At 48.3% G+C, this 27,307-nt stretch overlaps 1 protein-coding gene across 19 annotated transcripts in view; it reads left to right on the top strand.

The window, feature by feature from the left end:
- The window catches only part of CHRM3 (cholinergic receptor muscarinic 3), a 504,026-nt gene that overhangs the window by 468,082 nt on the left and 8,637 nt on the right, over positions 1-27,307 (top strand). The window contains exon 1 of one of the 19 annotated variants that reach the window (XM_041747542.1): positions 20,390-20,487. The exons of the other annotated variants lie outside the window; for them this stretch is intronic. Within the exon in view, the coding sequence (XP_041603476.1) occupies positions 20,474-20,487 (14 nt within the window). The 5' untranslated portion in view covers positions 20,390-20,473. Of the gene's footprint in view, positions 1-20,389; positions 20,488-27,307 lie in introns of those variants that run through there. 19 annotated transcript variants of the gene reach the window in all.

Genomic DNA, 27,307 nt, shown 5'->3' on the forward strand with positions numbered 1-27,307 from the left:
TCGGCTCAGGGCGTGATCCCAGGGTCCTGGGACAGAGCCCCACAACCTGCTCCCTGCTCTGCGGGGCGTCTGCTTCTCCCTATTCCTCTGCCCCACCCCCTGCTCATGCTCACTCTCTTGCTCTCTCACTCTCTCTTTAAAAAAAAAAAAAAAACAACTTTTTTTTTTAAAAAAGAGAAGTGGAAGGTTCATATTCTAATGGTATTGCACACATAATATTACATATAAAGAGAGCGTCTCAGGTTGAAAGACAGGGGCCTGGCTGGCCTGGCTGGGATACACCCAGACTAACCTGTGGGCTTGTTATATTCTTTTCTATGTTTTATTCACAGTGTGAATGGAAGTAAGTACCAGGGTAAATCTGAATCAGAATACATGGTTAGCAGTTTGTTTTGTCTTCCCTCCTGCCTTGTTTTGGTTTGCTCATTAGTAATATGCCCCTGTTGTCACATTTTGTGGAGCGTGTGAGCTACTCAGACCAAAAGGGATTCCGAAGCTCTAATGCTTACTGCTTCAGAGTGTATGTGAATGCCTTAACCTAGTTTCTCCTTTTCTCATCAGTAAAAGGCAGCATTCCCAAAGATTGCCAAATATGAGGTCAGCACTGAGAATTTTAACTGGGTTGAAGAATAAAAAAAGTTGTTGGGCCATAAGTACGCCTGTGTTTTTATATACAGCCGCTCCACTTCTTGCTAATTAATCTGAGCAATTGTGTGGCTAAGATTCTGAAAACAGAAACAAAAGTCAATTAGTCCATGGTTGTCCTGATATACTTGGTAAGGTAACCAGCACACCTCACCCCCACCACAACCCTCTGTCTCTCTGGGAACCACTGGTGCTAGGGTCCCCTGAGGCCCGAGGCCCGGGACAGTCTGACCTGGAGCTACAGGTTGGAAAACTAAGTCAAGGGGAATCTTGAGTGTTTAGAAACATGGCAGCAAGTGTGGTCAGAATACGCGCTTTCTGTGAGTCCAAAGATCTGAACTCTAGTCGAGCTCCCACTTTCTAGTTACAGACAGAACCCTGAAGATCTGGGTCTTCACATCTGAAAAATTAGTTTATGATTAGTGTGTTCGTTGAGGTTTGGGAGCCAGTGACTGCCCTTCAGCTTGAATCCTCTGACAGATCACAGCACCAGTGATACCCAACAGACCCGTGGGCCCCGGTGAGACCAGGAAGAGATGTAGCCACAGTGAGAATCCTCTAGAATCACCTCTACATGGTAGAATGGCCCAAACCCACATCAGCTCCACGGATGAGCACCTGGGGCAACATGATTTATCTATGACAACTGGGAATGACATGCCATAACACACATCCCTTTCCTGAGAATGTCCTCCCTAAGCCTGAGTCCAAGGCCATCCTTTTATTACAGAAAAAAAAAAAAAAGGTAAACAACATACTTGTGAGAATGTCCAAATATCAGTAGGAAGTATAAAAATCAGAATATAGCATCTGACAGCCTGCCATCCGGGTAGGCTGTGGAGTATTTTTAGCATTGTGGGTACGTATGCTTTTTTCAAGTCATATACATGCTGTGATAGATGTCAGCAACAGACCTCAAAACTCAGCAGGCTCTGAATCCTCAGAGCCTATAGCCACCTGCACAAAACTGTATTTTTGTCAGAATTCCTCTTGTTCAGCTTGGAAGTTTATTCATGTTCTTCTTCCAAAACTGCACATAGAATCTAGGACCAGGAGACTGTTGTTTCCAGAATGTACATTTGAAATGACACCAGGACAGAAAATGCTAGGGAAACACAGCCCTTGGTGAGATCACCACATGGTTTTAAAGTCACCAACAGGAGGGCAGAGTACAATCAGGATGGTCGCCTGCCAACACATCTGGAATCTTCCAGGCGGAACAGCACACAAGCTGGAAGACCTCCCAGGTAACAAGATAATGGGAGACAAATTTTCTAGACAGACCCTTGTGCTGACCACTCCCTGTAGAAACACCTTTCTTCTTCTTCTTCTTCTTCTTCTTCTTCTTCTTCTTCTTCTTCTTCTTCTTCTTCTTCTTCTTTTTAAGATTTTATTTATCTACTTGGCAGAGAAGGAAAGGGAGAAAGAGAAAGAGAGCATGAGTTGGGAAGAGGCAGAGGCAGAGGGAAAAGCAGACAGACTCCTGGCTGAGCAGGGAGCCCCACGGGGGAGTCGATTCCAGGACCCAGATCATGACCTGAGCCGAAGGCAGACGCTTCACCACCTAAGCTACCCGGGTGCCCTGATCTCCATTTTTAAATAAGACTCTAAACTCTAAAATAAGGGCCTGCACGGCATGCTGCTTCTCCAGCCCTCTGTCCAGCCTTTCTCGTTTCCCTATATGTGAATGCTCACTTCATTTTCCTCCTCAGTGTGTGCCAGACACCTCCTGACCCTGGCCTGCCCTCTCGGATCTGGGAACTGGTCCTTGATAGGCCAGCCCTCTCCACGCAGTTATGTGGCCTGCCATCGGGCTCTCTGTAATTCTTATTGCACAAGGACTGCCATTTATCGAGGGCGCAGCACCCAACTAGGAATGTCACATATGTCATCTATTGTTATTCCCACAGGAGCCCAGAGAGATATGCATTATCCCCATCTTACAGGTGAGCAAAGTGAGGCCCAGAAGATGGGTGATGTGCCAAAGCCACCAACACCAATCTAAGAAACTGGTTTTGAATTCATGCAGTTTGAACTTGACCATGTGCAGGCTTCTTTCATATAATTTCTTGCAACTTTAGTTTTAGACCATACACATGTATAAAACAATTATTCTCAAACAGCATAGGGGTGGGGTGTCACCCGTACCACGCCCCACACAGTCAGAAAGCTGCACAAAACTTTGGACTGACCCAAAACGTAACTGCTAACTGGAAGCCTTACCAATCATGTAAACAGTTGATTATTACATATCCTGTGTGCTATATGCATTATGTACTGTATTCTTACAATGAAGTAAACTAGAGAAGAGAAAATGTTATTAAGAAAATCATAAGGGGGGCCTGGATGGCTCAGTCGGTGAAGTGTCTGCCTTGGGCTCAGGTCCTGGGATTGAGCTCTGCGTCAGGCTCCCTGCTCAGCGGGCGGTCTGCTTCTCCCTCTGCCCTGCTCATGCTCTCTCTCTCTCTCTCATGCTCTATCTGAAATAAATAAATAAAATCTTTTAAAAAAAAATCATAAGGAAGAGAATATATTTACAGTACTGTACTGGTTGAAAACAATCTGTGTGTAAGGGAACCCACGCAGTCCAAACCTGTCTTGTTCCAGAGCCTCGTTATTCATTGAGAACATACATACACACGGAGGTGTTCAGGGCCCCTGGGAGGGCCTAAGGCAAGGTCAGCATATTATATATCTTTGCACATGTCTGACTAGGGAAACGTTGTTCACAGTCCAATCGTAGATAAATGTGTCTGAATGCCAAGGATGTGCAGAGCATGTATCCTATGCTGGGTGAATGGCGATGATACACAGACAAGGTTCCAGCCCCTCTGGACCTGTGACACCCAAGAGCGGATGGTGTCACACAGAAGCCCAGCATGCTCCTATGGCCGTGCTCCACACACCTGTTCTGTTGGGGTGGGGGGAGACGGCAGCATCTTCCTCCCGGGCTTGACCAGGTGACTGCAAAAGGTGAGGTTGGACTTTCCAGGCCAAGAGACTGGCAAGTGCAGGGATACAGCAGAGACAATGATCCAGACTCTTTAATCGTTTTTTAAAAATTTTATTCATTCATTTGACAGAGAGGGAGAGAAAGGGAGAGAGAGGAAAAAAAACACAAGCAGGAGGAGCAGCAGAGGAAAAGGGAGAAGCAGACTCCTCACTAAACAGGGAGCCTGACGTGGGGCAATCCCAGGACCCTGGGGATCATGACCTGAGTGGAAGGCAGATGCTTAAGCCACCCAGGCACCCCAGTTCAAGACTCTTTTAAACCCAAAGTCCTCAATCTCAGGTATGTATTAGGATCACCTGCAAGGTGGGTTAAAACACCACTGACTGGTGAGTGTCACCCCCTGATTTTCTGACTCAGCAGGTGGAACTCAAGGACATGCACTTCTAGCAAGCTCCCAGGCAATGCTGGTGCTACTGGACCACCCTTGGCAAGTGCTGCTCTGAACATCACAGCTGGGGGGCCTCTGTAGGTCAGGATGTGCTTTCTAGGTTTGATCAATTCAGTGTTCATATCCATGTGTTACTTCAGAAACCATCTTTGCATTGCTTATGTTTATGAAGACATCCATAAATCTGTCCAATTTCCTTTTTTCCCCCCAATCTGCAGATTTCCCCTGTAAGGAAGCCATGAATCATTGAATTGAAAGTCAGGCTCCTGGCTGAACTGGCAGGTCCAGGCATGGGGCCGTGGGCTGGAGTGCCTGGCCTGCAGATGTCTTGTCACCCTCCCTAGCCCCCTCTTTGAACTTTTTGCTGGTCCAGAGCAGAGGTGGTCAAGCACACATCCTGCCAGGTTCACAAGCAGCTTCTTGTCTGGTGGACTGGTTGCTAGAAACCTCTCCCTTCCCAGCCCTGCTGGGAGTGCTAGACAGACACGTGGCTGTGTCTGAGGGCCATGAAAACAAAACGGATAATTTCAAACATGGGCTTGCTGCTACTAATCTGTATATGTCTGAACGTTCACAAGAGGAAACTGGCAATCCTAGTTTTCAGCTGAGGAAGCACAGAGGATAAGATTCTCGGTAATAATGGCAGCAAGCGAGCACTGGAGAGAGGGACCAGGAACCAGACAGGAGGGGGTTGCTGCTGCCCATTGGCCTAGCAAGGAAAGTGGGAGAGAAGAAAAGAGAAAGAAAGGGGCAAAATATGAAAGAAAGGGCAAAATGCGATGCCAGTCTCTTTTGGGCTCCATCCGTGTATATGCCGCCTAATTATCGGCGGGGGGTGGGGGGTGGACACGGTCAGTTGCCCTGCCCTCTGTGTCATTGTTCCCAAAGTTTCCAACGTCCTGCATCAGACAGAAGAAACCATATCCCTTAATGTTCCCAGGATTCTTTCCCAAGCCACTGACTTGGAACTCACACTCAACTATCTGCTTCCTATGCCCTTTGATAACTGTTGAAAGTAATTTGTTAGAGTCTGAGTTTCACCAGTGGAAGAGACCCTTTTATGGTTCTTCCCCTGCAAGCAGAAGAGCTGGACTATCAGGAGAGTCCCCCAGCAACAGAAGCACTGAGGAATCTAGAAGCGGAGAGTTCTCCCAAGTTACAGCTAGACCAGCTCATTTCCTTTCATTGTCCTCATTTGACCCAGAAGAAAACTGAAGCCCACAGTGAAAAACCGCTTGCCCAGATCATATGCTAATTAGGGCAGGCGGCCCTTAGTTGTTTCGTTTGCTTTTACTTTGCTGCAAATTACGGTTTCCTGGCCAGACTATTAATAACTATAATCTTAACACTTACCTGACTTTTACTATGTGACAGACACCGTTCAGAATACATATATTAATTCATTTGATCCCTATTCAACCCTATTAGATAGGTGCTATTATCTATCATCTCCACTTTGCTGCCTGGGAAACTGAGGCACATCTCTGTGTAAGGACATCTAGTAACTTAATCTTTCACATCCATATGTAGAAGAAATTGAGAGTGGCTCAGCTGGGAGCGGTAAGAGGGCAAATTTGAAGGAAAGCCTAATCTGTACTAATTTAAAACCTGAAACGGGGGGAAAAAAAAAAAAACCCGGAACGTTCACATCTTTATAATGTATACATTCGTGACTACAAGGCCATGTAGCCTAGGGCTTTATCATGGGCTGTGAGCTGCTAGGAAGCAGGGTCCCTGCACCCTTGGTCTGGGGCACGCTGGCTGCACCCACCAGGAAGAGTCCAATAAACCCACGATGAAGTGAAATTTACCCACGGGTGTGATTTCTGTTCAGGGAGACGCCACAGCCCCAAGGCTACTTTTTGCGAAGAAAGGATTCTCCTCTTTGAGATTGTTGGAGGATCATCCCGCCATAGTAGTTTAGGAAATTTGTATCTGGTGTTTCCCTCATGGGATATTTTCCTTGTGGCTCAAGAGAACTTCCTGCCTATTTCCACCCTCTGTATGCGTCTATGGAACCAGTTACTCTGCAGAATGAGTGCTGGCTCTTCTGACCCGTCAATGTCAAGTACAAAACAATCGGCCTTATCAAGAAGTCACCTCTCTTTTTTTATGCTCAGCATAATTGTCACTTCAGTAGAGAGCTGAGCCTGCCCCACATTTTCTAAAACAGGGTTCCCCATCCTACACATCTTTTAACTCTACTCCAGAACTTGTTTATTTCCTTGCAGCACCTCAATTCTGTTCATTTCTTTGGAGGATTCTCTTTTCTCCTGGGATGTAACCTTTTGTCTGTCTTGTTCATCCCAAAAGTCAGCTCAGAACCTGGCACGTTTATTTTCTTTATTTAGCAAACAGTGCCTGTTCCCCTATGCACCCGGGATTCTAACTGCTTCGTTAAGTAATTTAATCCTCTTTACAATCCTACGCCCAGGTACTCAATACTGGATGTTTTACAGATGAAGAAACTAAGGCATGAGAAGATCAAGTAACATGTCTAAAAGGCACACAACTGAGTTCTATGTGGTTTTGAACCCACAGAATCTAGCTCTGGGTTTGTGTTCAAATATTCCTCTTAATAAATATGTACATGCTCGATTCGTATTTGTTGGACATATGGATACCTTAAAGAAATGCAAAGAAAGAAGCAGAGAATGAAATGTCTCCTACTTAACTGTGTTTGTTTCCCTACTGCTTTGCTTCCTACACCTTTATTTATATTTATCCCCGCTTCTAATCTCTTCATCTTTTTTTTCTTGAAGTATTATTGAAAGTGTTTCTTTCCTCTTAAAATCTTTCAAATGCAAATGAAAAACACACTGACAAAGCTAAAGTTGCAAAGGAAATATATTTATCATATGAAAAGAGAAACCCATCAATAAACACTCAAACCATCAGCCCTGGCTTGATAGAAGTTCTGTTCTGGGGCTGTTTTATGTTTGCAGACTACAGCTTCCTTTTAAAAGATAGGTCCACATCCTTACCTGCCCAATTCTGTGAACGTTACCTTAACTGGAAAAAGGGTCTTTGCAGGTGTAATTCAGTTCAGAGCTTGTGATGAGATCACCCCGGATTATCTATGTGGGTCTAGAGACAAGTATCCTTTATAAGACATAGGAGAAGGCAAGAGGAGGCAGTGTGAGCTCAGAAGCAGAGAACAGACTAGCCAAGGAGTGCCTGGAGCCCCTGAAAGAGGAGAAAGCATGGGAGGGTTCTTCTTCCTAGAGCCTCTGGAGGAAGTGCAGCCCTATAACACCTTGACTTTAGACATCTAACCACTGGGACAGTGAACAAATGAATTTCTGCTGTTTTAAGTCAACCTAGCTGTGATTTGTTAAGGCAGCCACTGGAAACTAATACTCTGACATGAGAAGACTGAGTAAGTGCTTCTCAGTTTCACTAATGAAGCTTTTCGAAACCAATTTGGTTCATCTCTTTCCTAGAAATGTAAGAAACGTAGCTTACCTTGGGCATCTTGAAGGATCCTTTCTCTTTTCACTACCCCAGCTTTACTGGGCGTGCCTGTGGATGAATGTAGAGTAAATCCAGCATGTGTGTGACATTTGCTGCTAAGTTTTCAAATATTTCGCTTCCTGGATTGGCATGGAGCAGGTCCATAGGGAAGGTCTGCCCTGGCCCCTTGCTCTTGTGGGCACTGCGGAAGGAAGGCAAAGCAGGAGCCTGCCTGTAACTTTAATGCTTTTAATTGTTCCCTTCTGTTCAGCTGGACTGTAATCCCTTAGTTTCAAAACATGCCATGAAGTTTGTTAAATATCCCTCCAAGCCTTAGGAGGCTATATTCGTAGGTGCAGAGTGAATTCTTGCTGAGTGGCTCGTAGAAAACAAGTGGACTTGCTTAGCCACCCAGCAACAGATGTCTTACCAGATAGAAGATGTGAATCATGCTGCTGGTCTTGATTCCTTCTTGCTGTCAAAGAGCTTGCAATCCACTATCTGTTTAGATCTGATTGGTAAGAATTGGGGCTGGAGAGGTGACCAGAACGAATGCCTGAAGAGGAGGATTAGAGATCGTTGGAGACATCATAACAGGCAAGTGTCTCAGAAGAGATGGGAAATACCTGATGTCCTTGAAATACCCCCATGTTTGCCAGTGGGTGTCTTGATTCTGCTAACAGGTGAGGTAGAAGGCACAGGCCAGTCATCCAGGACAATGGTTCTCCAACTTTCACATGCATTAGAAATACCTGGAAGGCTTGTTCAAACACTGATTGCTCCAGAATTTCTGATGTAGGAGGTCTGTAGTGGGGTCCAAAAATTTACACATCTAACAAATAACCCGTTGATGCTGATGCTGCTGGTCCGGGGACCACATTTTGAGAGGCACTAGTCTAGGAAATTCCTATGATGTAAGTATATTCGTTCATCTAATTAAATTGCTTGGCTTATTGCAGTTATTTGGGATCATTTCTTGTACCCTGAGAGAAATAGCACTATGTGTTTTCGTGCTGAAGCCCTCAGTATATTTTTCACAGCAGATCCATTTATTTGTGATAACTCTGGTGCCAACTGAACAATGACCGTGTGTGGTGGGTACTCCAGCAGCCGCATCGAGCAGAGGGCACACCTGCTCTGTGCATCCCACATACATACTGTGACTAAGCCAATAATACTGTGTCAGCACAATGCCCACAGTGGCTTTTCCTTCCACAAAAAGGCCAAAGGGGATCTTTAGCTCCTACCAGGCCCATGGGTCTGTGGCACATCTCCCATCCCTTACAAGGTGACTCAGCTAAACAGCTAACTGGTCGAAGCAACCTGACTTAAAACTCCCCTGTCTCCCTTCTTCTCTGATACCTCGCTAGAGAGTGGAGGAGAATGTTAATTAAAAGGCTCTCACGGCTATTTCTAAATGATCTCACAGTTATTTCTAATTTTTTTTTAAAGATTTTACTTATTTATTCATGAGAGACACACACAGAGAGAGAAAGGCAGAGACACAGGCAGAGGGAGAAGCAGGCCCCATGCAGGGAGCCCGATATGGGACTCGATCCTGGGTCTCCAGGATCACACTCTGGGCTGCAGGCGGCACTTAACCGCTACGCCACCAGGGCTGCCCAGTTATTTCTAATTGACCAACAAAATTCTGTTAAGATACTGGGTACCACACAAGCTTCTCCTCTAATTTCTTATTAGATATGCTTTGTTACTCCAAGACAGTCACATGACCATGGGATTTCTGAGGAAGCCAATAAGATAGGTATGGTCCTTGATGTTTGTTGAGGGCGAACTTAGGCCTTGACTTCATCTTCTCTGGTGCCCAAACCTTGGTGAGGGAAGTCTTGGGTTGCAGTTGTAGGCAGCACATGACAGATCTGCCCGACGACAGATGGCCAGAAGAATGGGACAGGAGATGTGCCACAGACCCATGATTTGGAGTATGTGCATGAGGGGTTCCAACCCTGATGGGTATGTATTCTAATTTAAAATATCACAGGGGAGGGATCCCTGGGTGGCGCAGCGGTTTGGCGCCTGCCTTTGGCCCAGGGCACGATCCTGGAGACCCGGGATCGAATCCCACGTCAGGCTCCCGGTGCATGGAGCTTGCTTCTCCCTCTGCCTATGTCTCTGCCTCTCTCTCTCTCTCTCTCTCTCTCTCTCTCTCTGTATGACTACATAAATAAATAATAAAAAAAAAAATTTAAAAAAAATCAATAAAATATCACAGGGGAGAAAAAAATAGACGTTCCCATGGAAACATTTTCTCAGGGCTAGCTCTTCTGTCTCATTATCATATCTTATTTAAATATTTCCTGGAATCAGCTTAAACTTAATCTTTCTGTAGATCTATCTTCAGTGGCCTTGGATCACATAACATCTGGTCAGAGGTTTTCTTTAATAAACTGTATACTGGTAGGCAATTCTATGGATTTCCATATGTCAGCTTGTGCTCTCAGTAGTTGCCAGTTTATTATCATGTAAAAATGTTATTAGCATTTATTTCTGGATCTCTCATTTAGGATTTTAAGTTGGCTGAACTGAACATTCCTTCAGGAACCACAGTAGACACCTGTTTCCAGCTGGAGATGGTACCATTTGTCACACATTTGCTGTCTTCCAGCCTGTTCCAATGAGCACTGCTGGGTCTCTGGGTGAGCCATGTTGTACCACAAACACGGAGGACATTTGCCCATAAACGTTTCTTTGACATGTAATCATATCAAAGTGACTTCCTCTTTGTTATTCTTTACCACTCTCAGAAAAACAAAACCCCTCAAGTGTGAGGTTTGCAGGTAGGTCCTGATTTCTCCCTTTGTCCTCATGGAGGACCCAGGGCAGTGTTCGTTACTTCTGGCTCTGCGTTGACACCAGCTCACCAGCAGAGGGAGCTCACTCCTTTTTCCTTTCTTCTTTTTTTTAATAGCTCTCCCAAATCCCATTTTTTGAACCTGATCATTTGGTGGCATACAGTAGGAACTTATGGGTTCTTAACTTTGGAAGCTGATTAAACTTTCAGATACCTAATCCATTGGAATACATCATACCTGGGCAACTTGAATTTCCTTCCTCACAGCATCAGATTTTCCATCCATTGTATTTGCATGTTTGTTGAAGTATTTTGGAAGGAAGAGAATTTCATTACCTCTAAATATACAGATACACATATTGAGTTAGTTATATGTAGAGTTTTTAAAACTTTCAGTTCCTCAATTATAACCAGACCGTCTCGATTTTTCTTGGAATTAGGAGAAAATTTACTGTGAAGCTAATAAAGCTAAAACTTCTATTCTGTCCCTTTAGACAAGCCCCTGAGGGAGAAGGGAGTGATGGCATTTTGACTAATAATTTTTTAAGATTTTATTTATGCATTTGAGAGAGAAAGAGGGAGGGGAGGGGCAAACAGAGAGGATCTCATACAGACTCCACACCCAGCACAGAGCCCTACATGGGGCTCGATCTCATGACCCTGAGATCATGACCTGAGCCAAAACCAACAGTTGGACATTCAACTGGCTGAGCCACCCAACCACCACCCTCTCTGTAGGGACCATAAGGTTATAGAAGAGTCAACCTCCCCAAAGCCTATATCTTCCCCTGACTGGAATGTATTGAAATATTAACAAAAGCCTTTTCTTTCACTACCTGGTTTTATGGTTGAAAGGGTTTCTTCCTATTGAGGTAGTGGTGTTCATGGTCACTGCAGTGTTCTTCTCTGGAAACAAATGCAATAAGAAGAGCAGTGAGAAACAGACTGGATAAAGCTCTCTATACTGTGCCTTCATGGAGAAGCCTAGCAGTGTGTATCAGCTTCCCTGAGTAATTAATTCTCATCAGGAGTTTCCAGTCAGGTTTCCTCATTTGCCTGGGTCAGGGAAGGAATCTTAATGTGACTTCCCCTCTCATGTAACACCTGCCCTAAGCACTGACTTCACCTCTGTGTACACCTCTACCAAAGGCTGGTAGGGACTGGGTTGACCAGGCCACACCAGCAAGGGAGATCAACAAATACCGTGTCATGTCCGTGGCAGTGGCTAACCGTGAGCCGGCCCATTCCCAGTATCCGTAATTCCTGGAGGCGGCGTTTCAGCCACCAATCCCAAACTGGGATGTGCTGAGCCCACGTCAGAGATTTAACCAATTGTAAATGAGGGAGGTAAGAATGAGTAAGACACGTTTTGTATCAAAGAATGCACATTTTAAACTCAGGGAGGGCCTAACCCTAGAACTTTATAAAATTCTCCCATGAATCATCACCTGCTTCATTGATTGCAGAGAAAGAGAGATCAAATGTTGTCAACTCTCAAAACCAGCAGTGTTTAAACACAGTGTTAACCATGTGGTTAAAGCCAGGTGCAAGATGACCCCACCGGTCATGGGGACTGTGGTTTTGTGTCAGACACATACAGTCCGTAATCCCAGCACTGCTACTTAACTAGTCCCATGGCCCTTGGGCAAATTCTTCTCTTTTTTTTTTTAAGATTTTATTTATTTATTCATGAGAGACACAGAGAGAGAGGCAGAGACACAGGCAGAGGGAGAAGCAGGCTCCACGCAGGGAGCCCGATGCAGGACTCGATCCCGGGTCTCCAGGATCACACACTGGGCCAAAGGCAGACGCTCATCCGCTGAGCCACCCAGGGATCCCACCTTGGGCAAATTCTTAACCTCTGAGCTGTTTTTTCAAACATAAAATATTAGGAATATCCATCTTACAGAGCTATTATAAGGACTTGCCCTAATGAATATATATTTTGAATATTATATATATAATACATGTGCCACATATGGAATAGGAACTCAACAGATGGTAGTATGACCAGTTACTGTAGAACTGGTTATGTTGTGGCTCACGCTGAAATAGAACAGGTCAGCACCATTCACTGTGCGGCACACAATTCAGTCTCTGGTATTAATATGATACGACAAGTTGAATCACCGATATCATAAAGACTTTAAGATCATTTGGGCCTGGGAGTTGGCCGTTGATAAATTCATCCTTCAGAGAAGCATGGCCACTCTATTGGGTTGTATTAATATTACCAAGCCTTTGATGCGTTGTAGGTCAGCAGTATGACAGGCTAACATCTACCGCAGAGACTTAACATCGTGGCTGCCAAAGCAGATTTACCTGTATTATCTGACGAAAGAGAAGACCAAGAGTCAGAGGCAAAGTAACCTTCCAGATCCCAGGGATGTGTACCCTGTGCCATCAGGTGACTCTGGCTCTGAATCGCGCCCTCTGTTGGGCTACAGGTGCACTTGGAGGCTATCCTTGCCCTCCGTCCTGAGGGCAGAGGCAGTGGGGAGACCGGATGCTTCTGAACTCATGGGGCAGAGAACCCTCCACCCCAAAACCCCTGAGCAAGCGCCGGATCGCTCAAGGGAAGTTCAGTTTGGTGGGGGTTTCTAAAAATAATTCAAGGCACCAAACCTCAAGAGTCCAAAGTTCTATTTTGTTTGCTTTTATTCCGAATCCTTAGGATAACTTCTTCTTTTCTGCCTAAATCCATCTTTTCATTTTATTGATTTTATACTTATGGTGTTTCTCTTTTCCATGCATGTTCCTCTCGGGTTTTAGAATAAGGATTCACCTTGTTTTGTTGAACTGGTTCAACCTTATTCCTTTGCCCCTTTGTTTTTAATCCCAGGGAGCCAGAATTAATAGTGATATGAGCTCTACTTTCCATTTGGCTTCAGGAAATCCAAAACAAGAGATCATTGTTTTCTAATATTTAATTGTCTGGGCTGTGCCAAAATATATATTTTACTATTTTATTTAATGCTCACAGTTTCTGTTCCCATTGTTTCATTTTAACAGAATGGTAGTACTTTCAACACAGCAGTCCCTTTTCTATGCTTTATCAGACTTGAAGAATTTAATTTCCATTTTCTTTCATCCAAATCTGCCACTGTTCTTGGAGGTTAGTGTTTTCCAGCCCCCAAGCATCTTCTGTATCATCGGGGTCTTTCATGTCTGTTCATTTGTGTAACTTTTCTGCGTGGCTTTGTGACATGGGCCAGGAGGTCAGTGGCCAGCTGCCGTGAACGTGGAGACACAACCCTTTGCCTTCCCCTAGGACTCTAGGGGAATAACTGGGGAAAATGAGTCTGGAAACTGGTCATTTTCTTCTTCAGAGTATCGTAGAGATTTAGTCTGTAACATTTCACTTAAAAGAAGGAAGAATCTTCAGTAGACGCTGCGTCTCATATACTTTCCTGCCCTGAAAACTATTTGAGTCAAGGTCATAAGGTGTAAATGAATCCTGGATGGTCCCTCTTTATGCTATTGGGCTCAGCTGGCTGAGCCTCAAACTCTTGATTTCGGTTCAGGTTCAGGTCATGATCTCAGGGTGGTGGGATGGAGCCCTGCACCAGGCTCTGCACTCAAAGCAGAGTCCGCTTCTCTCACTCCCTCCCTCTCTTCCTTTGCCCCTCCCCCCACTCACATGCTCTCTCTCTAATAAAATAAAATGAAATCGTTTTAAAAAAAAGAAAAGAAAAAGTGAGTATTATAATAAAACCATATGCTTCAAATACTGATGCACTAAAAGCGTTAACCACAGAGGAGCTTATTTACTTCTATTATGGTTATGGAGTCTAAGACTTGGAAACTCAAAAAAAGCAGTAAAAATGTCGTTTCACATTGTCCCCAAGAATTTATGACCTAATAGTAAAATGAAGCTGCGCAGCTGCAAGAAGCGATATGTCAAATGAATGGCACAGGTGGCCACAGTGCAAACACAGCCTGCAATCCCACCTTGCGGGCACATACCAGGGACTCAGCTCTGGGTGTGACCATGAAGCAGAAGACAGAGGACCTCTTTCTGAGGTCCTGCTGAGTGGTGGCAGTCAGTGTCCCTTGCTTTACCTATCATCTCTTTAAATTTGCTCAAGGACCACACGCTGTTATTATTTTTAATTTTCTGGTGTAGATACTGAGGGTTTCAGGAGTCCCAGAGCTTGGAAATAGCAAGGCAGGACCCGACCCAAACGATCACCTCACAGGACTCCCAGCACCTTCAGGGTACGTGACAAGTGTCATCAGTGTGAGGTCCGGAGCACAGTCGGAGGCAGCAAAGAACGATCACAGAATAATGTACCGTGCTTGTTTTCCCAGGAAACTATTTGTGTTGTGTCCATCACGGGGCACTGCTGAAGGGCTGGGGCAGGCGAGGACTTCTCTCTCTTTCTCTCCAGTGGAAGAGGCTCGGGCCGCCCCTTGACAATGGGGAGGGTCCTCTTTCCCACCCACACCTCCTCCCAGTCCCAAAAAATGAACTCCACTGATTCTGTGTTTTCTTGGGTCAGCCCCCAGCTGAGTGGCACTGGATGCGAGGCGATGGTGGGAGGCCCCGGGGTGGTGTGTCTGCCTTCCCCATGGTGGCCTCCGAGCAGGCTGCCCTGCTCCCCTTCGGAGGCTGCTTGCCAGGTGCAGCCTCTATTTCTGCCTCCCTCCCTGCACCCGCATCTCCTCCAGCCCTCCTGTCACCCGCTCTCCTGCCCTCAGTGCACCTGTACTCATCCCAGGTCCGTTGGAGTGCAGGCAGCTCTGGTCAGTCTGCTAGGAGAGAGAACTTGTGCCAGATCTCAGAGTAGAAGGTCGAGTGGGAGAAGATGGAACTTTCGCTCAAGGGGCCTGTGGTGAGAGAAAATGTGAAATGCTGTGCGCTCCGACGGGAGCATGGGTAGGTGCGCCCACAGCACTTCCCGTGTGCTGTTCCCTCCTCGGAATGCTGTGCTCTTTGTTTCCTGCTTGGCAGCCTGGGCTTGCTTTCGCAAGACTCACCAAATACCCTTTCCTTTGCTATCTCCCCGTTGACTCAAGCAAAGCCGATGGTTGATGTTCATCCTCCTATCGTGATGATTGATGTAGTTGACAGTGTCTGGAGCAGGTGGTTTCTGAGGAGCAAGAATCTGTCCCGAGCCTGAGGCCTTAGTAAGCCCTCAGACCACTTGACGATCCCAAATGACCATGGAAGAGTTTGAACCAAGTAGGACAAAATTAATTCCTGTGGGTGGGGAGGGGGAGACTGTGATTTCCAGAGGAATTCAACGTGAGCGGATTCTTGAAGAGACTTGCCAGAGAGTTTGCCAGGTTAGTAAGTGCCAGGACATTTTCCAGATTTTCCTGGCAAACAGGATGCTGCATTTTTCTGGATCTCTGTTACACCTCTCTTAACACAAGAGTTCCTCAGCATTGGCACTCCTGACCTCTCGGGCCGGTAACTTGTAGGGGGTTGTTCTGTTGTGCATTGTAGGGTTTTTATCAGCATCCCTGCCCTCCAGCCACTAGACATGGGGAGCACATTCCCCTCAACTCGTGACAAGAAAAATGGCTCCACGCATTGCCCAATGTCCCCAGGAGGCAAAGTCGCCCTGGGTTTAGAGCTCAACAAACGTTGGCACTTGTTTACCCTGGAAAAAGCCATTCTGTGAAATCAAACGGATGATCACAGAAACTGACTGCTGGGGACCACTTAGGCTATGCTGAGTGTTTTCTACACATTGTATCTAATCCACAAGTAGAATAATCCTCATTTTATAGATGAAGAAGCAGGATCACAGTGCTCAGGCAATTGCTCACAGGGCAGAAGGGTGTGTTTTCTGACCCTAATGTGCTCAGGCAGGCCTTAGTGCATCCTTGTCTGCATGCCTTCCAAATGACTCCTGCTCCCTTTTTTTGCAAATAGTCTTCAATAACTGTGGGAATTGGGGGCGTGCGGGGGAGAGAGATGCAAATAGGCTGAAGGTTAAAAGAAAATCAGATGTGTGAAATATGTCCAGATACAGAAATAGTCTTATAAATACAGACCTCCAAGCAATCCTAAAACATAAATATTAAGCCAAAAGAACATTCTTTACCCGGTGTCCGTCCAGTATACAAATGGACAGGTTAGAAATATGTAGTCCAAATGACTGTTTTCACTAGATTTTTCAATCAGAATCATTTCTACAATTATATTGATTGCAGTTTACAAGCACCATTCCTGAGCCATTGTTTGAAGAAATAATAAGCGAATTTCAGATCTTGAAAGTTTGCAGTGGACAGAGTCGGGCCATATTCTTTCCCTCTTTTTCTTTTTTTAATTTTATTTATTTATTGAGAGACACACACACAGAGAGAGAGAGAGAGGCAGAAGCACAGGCAGAGGGAGAGGCAGGCTCCATGCAGGGAGCCCGACGTGGGACTCGAACCTGGGTCTCCAGGATCACACCCTGGGCCGAGGGCGGCGCTAACCCGCTGCGCCCCCCGGGCTGCCCTTTCCATCTCTTTCTCTCAGAGAGGAGTAAGTGCAGGGGTAGGGACCTGGCCTCTCCGGGCAAAGTGGCCCCAATCTATGTTTAGAAAGAGCTGCTTCTTGTTTGTCTTCTGCTTCTTGCTGTGTCTCTGGAAGTCCTGTTAGCGGACGGTCCGGGGCCGACGTGCCGGTGCGGACACTGCAGGCGAGTCCCAAGCGGGCCTGCCCGAGGCGGCGGTGCGCACGCGGTGGGGCGCGGTGGGATGCGGTGGGATGCGGTGGGGTGCGGTGGAGCAGGGTGGGATGCGGTGGGGCGCGGTGGGGCGCCGTGGGCCGCGGTGGGCCGCGGTGGGGCGCGGTGGGGCGCCGTGGGACGCCGTGGGCCGCGGTGGGGCGCGGTGGGGCGCGGTGGGACGCGGTGGGATGCGGTGGGGCGCGGTGGGGCGCCGTGGGCCGCGGTGGGGCGCGGTGGGCCGCGGTGGGGCGCGGTGGGATGCAGTGGGGCGCGGTGGGCCGCGGTGGGCCGCGGTGGGGCGCGGTGGGCCGCTGTGGGGCGCGGTGGGCCGCGGTGGGATGCGGTGGGGCGCGGTGGGCCGCGGTGGGGTGCGGTGGGCCGCGGTGGGATGCGGTGGGCCGCGGTGGGGCGCGGTGGGATGCGGTGGGGCGCGGTGGGGCGCGGTGGGATGCGGTGGGATCCGGTGGGCCGCGGTGGAGCAGGGTGGGATGCGGTGGGGCGCCGTGGGCCGCGGTGGGGCGCGGTGGGGCGCGGTGGGGCGCCGTGGGCCGCGGTGGGGCGCGGTGGGACGCGGTGGGATGCGGTGGGGCGCGGTGGGGCGCCGTGGGCCGCGGTGGGGCGCGGTGGGCCGCGGTGGGCCGCGGTGGGGTGCAGTGGGGCGCGGTGGGCCGCGGTGGGGCGCGGTGGGACGCGGTGGGATGCGGTGGGCCGCGGTGGGGCGCGGTGGGACGCGGTGGGGCGCGGTGGGCCGCGGTGGGATGCAGTGGGGCGCGGTGGGCCGCGGTGGGGCGCGGTGGGACGCGGTGGGGCGCGGTGGGATGCAGTGGGGCGCGGTGGGCCGCGGTGGGGCGCGGTGGGACGCGGTGGGGCGCGGTGGGCCGCGGTGGGATGCAGTGGGGCGCGGTGGGCCGCGGTGGGGCGCGGTGGGACGCGGTGGGGCGCGGTGGGCCGCGGTGGGATGCGGTGGGATGCGGTGGGCCAAGGTGGGGCGCGGGGCCTTGCGGGGCCTTTGCGGGGCCTTTGCGGGGCGGCCTTCCCTCCTGTTGTCGGACCGCGTGGAGCCCGTGAGGGCGGCAGGCAGGGCGGGCGGCGCGACGCAGCATCTCAGGAGCAAGCCCCCTCTAGGTGAGACCCCATCCCGCCTTGGCGCTCCGGGCTGCTCTGTTGGCGACGTGCGCGCCGGCGCCGTGTCAGGGCACATCGCTCCCCCTGGCAGCTCGAGGCGGAGAAGCCCAGAGGAAGCCCAGGAAGCCGGCTCTGGCCGGTGGCCGGCCCCTTGGTCGGCGCTGACGCCTCCTCTGGGGGCCCCACCGCTCCGTCCTGCGGCCACGGGGGCACAGCTCCGGGGCTCCGGGCTCCCGCCCACCGACCCACCGAGGCCGCCTTGGCACCCTCCGGCGCCACCGCGCCCTGGTGCGGACGAACGGCCCCGAGAGGAGCGGCTCGGCCGCCCCGTCACCCTCAGAAGTCGGCCCTGAAACCGGACCCACCTGCCAGGAAGTCACGGGTGCGCCCGCGTCCGGGGCGGCCGGGCAGGAAGAGCGCGGGGACAGCGGACGGACGGACAGGCGGGAAGAGCGCGGGGACAGCGGACGGACGGACAGGCGGGAAGAGCGCGGGACAGCGGACGGACAGGCGGAAAGAGCGCGGGACAGCGGACGGACGGACAGGCGGGAAGAGCGCGGGACAGCGGACGGACAGGCGCGGACAGCGGACGGACGGCAGGCGGAGAGCGCGGGACAGCGGACGGACAGGCGGAAGAGCGCGGGGACAGCGGACGGACGACAGGCGGAAGAGCGGGGACAGCGGACGGACGGACAGCGGAGAGCGCGGGACAGCGGACGACGGACAGCGGGAAGAGCGCGGGGACAGCGACGGACGGACAGGCGGGAAGAGCGCGGGACAGCGGACGGAGGACAGGCGGGAAGAGCCGGGGACAGCGGACGGAGGACAGGCGGGAAGGCGGGGACAGCGGACGGACGAGAGGCGGGAAGAGCGCGGGACAGCGGACGGACGGACAGGCGGAAGAGCGCGGGACAGCGGACGGACGGACAGCGGGAAGAGCGCGGGGACAGCGGACGGAGACAGGCGGGAAGAGCGCGGGACAGCGGACGGACGGAGAGGCGGGAAGAGCGCGGGACAGCGGACGGACGGACAGGCGGGAAGAGCGCGGGGACAGCGGACGGACGGACAGGCGGGAAGAGCGCGGGACAGCGGACGGACGGACAGGCGGGAAGAGCGCGGGGACAGCGGACGGACGGACAGGCGGGAAGAGCGCGGGACAGCGGACGGACGGACAGGCGGGAAGAGCGCGGGGACAGCGGACGGACGGACAGGCGGGAAGAGCGCGGGGACAGCGGACGGACGGACAGGCGGGAAGAGCGCGGGACAGCGGACGGACGGAGAGGCGGGAAGAGCGCGGGACAGCGGACGGAGAGGCGGGAAGAGCGCGGGGACAGCGGACGGACAGGCGGGAAGAGCGCGGGACAGCGGACGGACGGACAGGCGGGAAGAGCGCGGGGACAGCGGACGGACGGACAGGCGGGAAGAGCGCGGGACAGCGGACGGACGGACAGGCGGGAAGAGCGCGGGACAGCGGACGGACGGACAGGCGGGAAGAGCGCGGGACAGCGGACGGACGGACAGGCGGGAAGAGCGCGGGGACAGCGGACGGACGGACAGGCGGGAAGAGCGCGGGGACAGCGGACGGACGGACAGGCGGGAAGAGCGCGGGACAGCGGACGGACGGACAGGCGGGAAGAGCGCGGGACAGCGGACGGAGAGGCGGGAAGAGCGCGGGGACAGCGGACGGACAGGCGGGAAGAGCGCGGGACAGCGGACGGAGAGGCGGGAAGAGCGCGGGACAGCGGACGGAGAGGCGGGAAGAGCGCGGGACAGCGGACGGACGGACAGGCGGGAAGAGCGCGGGACAGCGGACGGACGGACAGGCGGGAAGAGCGCGGGACAGCGGACGGACAGGGCCGCCCCACGCCGCCCTCCCGGCCCACTGCACCCCAAGACTTGCGATGAATCGTGGGAACGAAGCCTCAGTGCCCCGACGGAACAGGACACCGGGCCTCTTGGTCGAAGACTCAACTCTCAGACTTAAAAGAAAACAGAAAAAGAGAAAGACAGAAAGACGCGTCTGACGGCGGCGCGTTCCTGCGTCTCCCCGGTACGGCCCACGCGGCGTGGCCGAGAGCGGAGGAGGCCGCGCCACCGCCCGGGACACCGCCGGCGCACGGCGCTTCCCCGAGTCCGCTGCGCCACCTCGTGGCGGGCCCTGGCATTGCCGCTCCCCCGACTGCGGGGCAAAGTCTTTTTTTTTGACGGGGGCGCAGTCTTCTAGCGGCCGAGGATGGTGCGAAAGGTTACAGAAAACTGAGACTCTCTTAGCAAAAAGGTGAAGAGAGACCCATAGCAAGCCCTGGAAATGATGCAGACTGGATTCGGAATACGGAGGAAGCGCCCATTAACCGAGCTTAGGAAAAAGCATGGTTGTGCAAAGGTATTTTTGGTTTTTTGGCATGATTTTTCACAATTTTTCACGATTTAAATAATAGCAATAATAATACTAAAGGTGGCATTAACTTAGACTTCTAGAACAAATTAATTTGCACTTTTTAAAATTTCAGGAGGATTAAAAATTGACGACCCCCAATGTTTTCTCGGAACGGGTACAGCCAAGGATGGCTTATAGAAAATGAGAGAACTTTGTCTCTTGGAATGCAACGTTAAAAACACGCCCCACATTTACACTGGCCTGTCAGGTTCCTCTAAGCATTTGCACATGTGTTTTCACGTTGTATATTTACATATTTTAAAATTTAAAATTCCATCTAGATATTTTACAGATTTGCAATCCCAGAAAAGGCTTTCTACAACTTAGAGGGGGTATGTTTCTCATAACTATCCTTTACTTCCCCATAAACTTAGTATTCTCAAATAGTTACTTCACATTTTGGTTCACTTTCTAGTTTTAAATATTAATAGAAGATGCCAAACTGCTCACTGCAGTGGCTTTTCAAACAATGCCGACCAGGACCTACAGTATAAATTCCATTCGACATCATGACTATATATATGAATGGGTGTGTCTTTGACAGAAGTCTTCTGAGACATGCCCTATTTGGTTCTCTTTCTTTTTTCTTTTTTTATTTTTTATTCTCCTGTTGGCCCACTAATTGGTTCCTGACTTCTATTTTGAAAAACTCAGTGAATCAATTCTGTATGTGCTCATAAATAGAATGTGGTGAGAATGGTCTGAAAAAATACACCTCAGAGATGAAGTAAAAAAAACCACCCTCTGTATGCACAGATGTGAGTAATCCACATGGAAGGTTAAGGTCTTCCTCCAGAATCCAGGAGTGAAGGCATTTAAGTCAGCACCCACTGGCAGGATCCGGTTCAGTTTTGCACTTTTTGCCTGAGGTGTGCAGCCGGGACACCTCCATAGCAATGCCCTGGGTGTCCCACCACCCGCCACGGGCTCCCACCCAACAGGATGGAAATCTGCCCTCGGTTTCTGTTCTGTTCCTCCCAGGCCACCCCCTCTGCCCTTGTGAGGGCTGCGTTCCTAGACCTTCTGCCTAGGATTACTTACAAGGTGCTAGGGTCAGGAGGCTCGCAGGGGTCCCCGTTCCCACACCTGTTTCTTCCTGGGCATTGAAAGTAGGGCTTCCCTTAGCTCCCCTCACCAGTAAGTCAACACAGATTATGAACATCCTCAATCTGAAATGGACAAGCTCTGCAGTGTATGGCCTGTTGGGTCAGGATGAGGAAGAGTGTGGCACATGGAAATCCTATCTCCTTCTTAAACAGAATGCCCACGTTTATCACTGTTTCACTGGGATCCCACCCAGGACCGCTGGTTCTTAGGAAATTACTTATTACATAGGAAATGGCAGGTGTATGTGAGGGAAGACATTAGGTGACTTTCATGTCCAGTAAATATTTTTAGATATTCTTTATGGAAGATTTTATGACCTTCCCGTTGCTTTCCTCTGATGTCATATCAGCCAGACTTCCATCGTGGAACCTCCAGAGCTCGAGGATGCTTTTAAGTAGATGAATGTGGCACACGGGCAGAGAGAAAGTTGTGGAAAATATCTCAGGAACCAGGACCTGAGTGAAAGTTGGAGGAGGAGGGGATCTCATTCCCTGGCCACATATGGACACCCCCTTACCAGATCCATCCTCGCTGTGACTAGAGCAGGGCCAGCAGAAATGCACCCCACTCGAGATAGAAGATGTGTGCTGTGCAGAGACATGGCCCCTGCAAATGTCCCCTCTGAGGAACGAAGAGAAGAAAGGCCCCCACAGTGGTAGAGAGAGCAGCTCCATGACAGACAGAAGGACTAGGATGTACTGTGTGCCAGATAGGACGTGAACACTTTATGCATAAAGTGCATTTCATCTTTTCAATCCATTAATATTTTGATAAGGGAGTAGGAATTTTATTTTTTATTTTACTTTATTTATTTTTTTGAGAGAGAGAGAGACAGAGAGAGATTGCAAGGGGAGGGACAGAGGGAAAGGGAAAGAGAGCAAGTCTTAGGCTGCACCCAGCCCGGAACCCGACCCGAGGCTCAATCCCACAACCCTGAGATCAAAACCTGAGCCAATATCAAAAGTCGGATGCTTAACAGACTGAGCCACCAGGCACCCTGGGAATTTTATTTTTATATAACAACTTATATCTCTATTTTCAGGCCCCATTCTGCATCAGGAGTCAGCACACACTTAGCATCTTAGAACAACATCCATTCACTATTTATTATTTATTATTTACTCCTTACTATTTACTATCACCAATCCTCAGCCATGGTTCTTCCTGACCCTTGTCCTGGAGAACCAGCGCCAGGACAGAGGGCAGAACTCCAGGATCTGGGGATCCCTGGGTGGCTCAGCGGATTGGCGCCTGCCTTCGGCCCAGGGCGTGATCCTGGAGACCTGGGATCGAGTCCCACTTCGGGCTCCCGGTGCATGGAGCCTGCTTCTCCCTCTGCCTGTGTCTCTGCCTCTCTCTCTCTCTCTCTCTCTCTCTCTCTCTCTCTCTATGTCTCCCATGAATAAATAAATAAATTCTTAAAAAAAAAAAAACCTCCAGGATCTTCCCCTCAGCTCTCTTCCCTGCATCCCTCTGGCTTTGGAAATGTGTGTTTTTCTCAGTAGGGACCTTACAGATCAAGCTGAAGCCCTCTTTGTTGGTCACCCTCACCCTCATCGTGTTCCCCGTCCAAGACATCAGTGCTAGTGTAGGATTTGCTTTTTTCTTTTTATGAGACTTCTAACTATATAAATGTCTATATAAGATATATACTATTTTTGTATGTGTTTTATTGCTGCCTAAGCCATATCATTTTTATTCTTCACCCCACAACTTGTTTTTTCTTACTCAACAATATATTTTTAGAACTCTCAGAACTTTCTCTAAATATATGTATATATCTGTAACTATATATATAATTAACTATATATAGTTTATATTTAAACTATATGTGTGTGTGTGTATATATATATATATACACATTATATAGCATTGTATTATTTTAGCATTATAGGATTGTATTATAGCATCAGAGGAGTGCCCATGATTTCCTAGACATTTCTCCCCTCATAGCTATAAGTCATAACAGGTTTTAATAATGTGCTTTGCTCATAATTTCCACTTGCTATTCAAAGGCTTTCTTTTAATCATATATTCACCTACCAGATTCACATCCTTCTTTTGCTTTCACATATGAAGATATTAGGAGACAAGTGTAGTTATCTGAAGTGAATGCATGATTATTAACTCTCTGCAAGATTTTCTAGAGGACACATACCTAGAAATCAAACTGCTGGCTCCTGGTGTACATACTTTTTCCATGGGATTGATCCTTTTGAATCACCTTGTTGTATCAATTTACTTTAATAGGGTGAGGAGGGACCTTTTGTATTTGCCATGTATTTAGGCCGGTACAACATTCCTTGATGTTCAAAAACTTAAATGTTTAAACTCTGTCTATACCAGAATGTTTAGAGTCTACTTTAAAGAGCAAAGTTAGAGGGGCACCTGGGTGGCTCAGTTGGTTGAGCATCTGACTCTTGGTTTTGGCTTAGGTCATGATCTCAGGGTCCTGGGATCGAGCCGTATGTCTGGCTACTCACTCAATAGGAGTCTGCTTGTCTCCTTCTCCCTCTGTCTCTGTCTCTTTCTCAAATAAATAAATAAACCCTTTTTTGAAAAAGGAATAAAAATAAATAAATAAAAAGCAAACTTTGAGCATGGTTTCCCTGTGTTTCTGCAGTAACAACCCAATCAATCCCAAGGACACAAGAAGTTGGCATTGGTGGGAGGCAGGCAGTATATCAGCGAATACTTCCAAGAATTCACTTACCACACCATGCTCCTTACCCTCTTCCTAACCCACAGAGAGCAGGTGGTGGTATTCCAGAGTTTCAGTTTGTTTTTCTTGTGATCAGAACACTTAACATGAGATCTACCTCCTTAAAAATGTTAAGTGCACACCGTTGTTAACTGCCGACATACTGTTGTGCAAGACGTCTCCAGCACTTACTCATCTTTTATAACATGTGCCCACTGAGTAAGTAGCTCCTCTTTCCCTTGCCCCCGGATCCCCATACTCAGCAACCACTAATCTGCTCTCTGCTTCTGAGTTCTGCTATCAGATGCCTCAGATAAGTGAATAACACAGTATTTGTCCTTCTGTGACTGGCTTATCTTACTTAGCCCAATGTCCTCAAGGTGCATCTGTGTTGTCACATAGTGCATTATTTCCTTTTTTAAGTCTGGAAAGTATTCTGCAGTATGTACGCACTGTATATTCTTCATTCATTCATCCTCCAGAGATGATTAGTTTGTTTCTATATGGTGGCTACTTTTTTTTTTTTTTTTTTTTTATGGTGGCTACTGTTAAGAGCACTATGATGAACAGGGAAGTGCTGAGAGAGCTTCAAGATGCTCATTTCAGTTCTTGTGGATAAATACCCAGAAGACATTGCCAAGAACAGTGTCATGAAGCTCACTCTGTTTTCTCCTATGAGTTTTATAGTTGCAAGTCTTATGTGTAAGTCTTTCAGCCAATTTGTGTTGATTTGGGGGTTGACTTTTGTGTATGGTATAAGATTGGGCTCCAGTTTCATTAATTTTATGAGGCTGTCCAGTTTTCCCAGCTTCTTTCGTGGAAGAGGCCATCCTTTCCTGTTGCATGTCCTTAGTACCCCTGTCAAGGATCAGTTGACCATATATATACATGGATGTATTTCTAAGCACTCTCTCTGGTTACATTGATCTATATGTCGTTAGGCCAGTATCATACTCTTTTCATTACTATAACTTTGTGATATATTTTTAAATCGAGGATTGTGCTGCCTCTCACTTTGTTGTTCTCTCTCAAGATTGTTTTGGTTCTTCGGGGGCCTTGTGGTTCCACATAGGTAATCCATTTTTACAGAGGAAGAAATGCGGTCTCAGAGAAGTCGGGCATTTTGCCAAGTGTGCCAAGTGCCAGGTGTGTACACCTTCTCAGCCAACCCAAAACTCAAATCCAAATCAAATAGGCTCTGAAGACCATGGTTCTTCAACTACCTTTTGCTTCTTTCCAATGAAAAGTTCTGGTAATCAGCATCCTATTTATTACTAGAAGTGATGTTAATGCATCTCATTGTATTATAGCATTGGAGGAGTGCCCATGATTTCCTAGGCATTTCTCCCCTCATAGCTATAAGTCATAACAGATTTTTTTTATTTTAATTTTTTTAATTTTTTATTTACGACAGACACAGAGGCGGGGGGGCTCACAGACAGAGGGAGAAGCAGGCTCCGTGCAGGGAGCCTGACGTGGGACTCGATCCCGGGTCTCCAGGATCACACCCTGGGCCGAAAGCGGCTCTAAACCGCTGGGGTACCAGGGCTTCCCCATAACAGGTTTTGATGATGTGCTTTGCTCATAATTTATGCTTCCTATTCAAAAGACTTTCTTTTACTCAATGACATATTCACATCCTTCTTTTTGCTTTCACATATGAAGATATCAGGAGACAAGTGTAGTTATCTGAAGTGAATGCATGATTATTAACTTATTAATTATTGTCCTTTGGATTTTGTATCACATGGGGAATTACAGGTTACTCTTCTTGAATGGTACTTTGGCAAAGGTAAAATTTTTGCTCGGTTCATAATCTATATCCATGGTGTGATAGATGGAGACTAGAATATTTTTAAAATAAGAAAAAGCATATATCTGAAACTTTTAAAGGGTATTAGATATTGAATTGGTGTTGAATTATAATAAGAACAATGGCCAAAGATATGCCAAAGAATTTACATCAAAGATCACCAACAGTTTGTGAGAGTTTCTAGTGATTAGCCAAGAAGCCCCTAGGCTCCAGGAGCACCAGAATGGGTACTTAATGAAACCAATATAGAGATCTAGTCCTAGTCCTGGGTGTTTTCCCTCAATTCTGGTTTCTTTTATATTCTGTGTTCCAACAAAGTATAATTCGAACGGAATATTATATAATTTGTGGTGCTCATCAGATCCACAGGATAAAATGAACCAAAAGAGAAGAATTGATCTAAGGTATATTTCTAAAATTCCTACTTCTATTCTTCACTAACATTGGTTAACTGAGAAAATTAATATCCTCTTGAATTTTTTTAAAGATTTTATTTATTTATTCATGAGAGACACAGAGGAGAGAGAAAGAAAGGCAAGAGACCCAGGCAGAGGGAGAAGCAGGCTCCGTGCAGGGAGCCTGACGTGGGACTCGATCCCGGGGCTCCAGGATCATGCCCTGGGCTGAAGGCGACACTAAACTGCTGAGCCACCCAGGCTGCCCATGCTCTTGAATTTTTACAAATATGTGATTCCCTGCAGGGAGCAATTTGACATTGCCTAAAATACTTGGTGCTTGTTAAAAACTGTTTTATTCATATGCCATATCTCATCTAGGAAGGTAAGTTCATGGAGAGGGGAGTCCTGACTAACTGAATTCAATAACACCAGTCATAATTACCTAATAACCTCCCTTAACCTGCAAGGTCAAGAGTGGCTAGAACCAGGTTTGAGAGGACATCATGATCATGCTGCCTTTGTGCTCCACATTGCCTACCATCTCTCTCCTTCCCCCATATCTCTCCTCCATGTTTGCTTGCTTCTCAGATTTTCCATGTGGATATAAATAGGTTGCCAGTACCTAGAAATCCCAAAGGACAGAGAAGCTCTCTCTTTCAAGAATCCTTATCAGCTCCCTAAATTTACTCTTACTGATCCTGTTTGCATGTTTTCTTCATGTTTATTGCTGAGGTAGAGGAGTCAGGG

This window comes from Vulpes lagopus, chromosome 3 (assembly GCF_018345385.1).
Source record: "Vulpes lagopus strain Blue_001 chromosome 3, ASM1834538v1, whole genome shotgun sequence".
Classification (NCBI taxonomy): Eukaryota; Metazoa; Chordata; class Mammalia; order Carnivora; family Canidae; genus Vulpes; species Vulpes lagopus.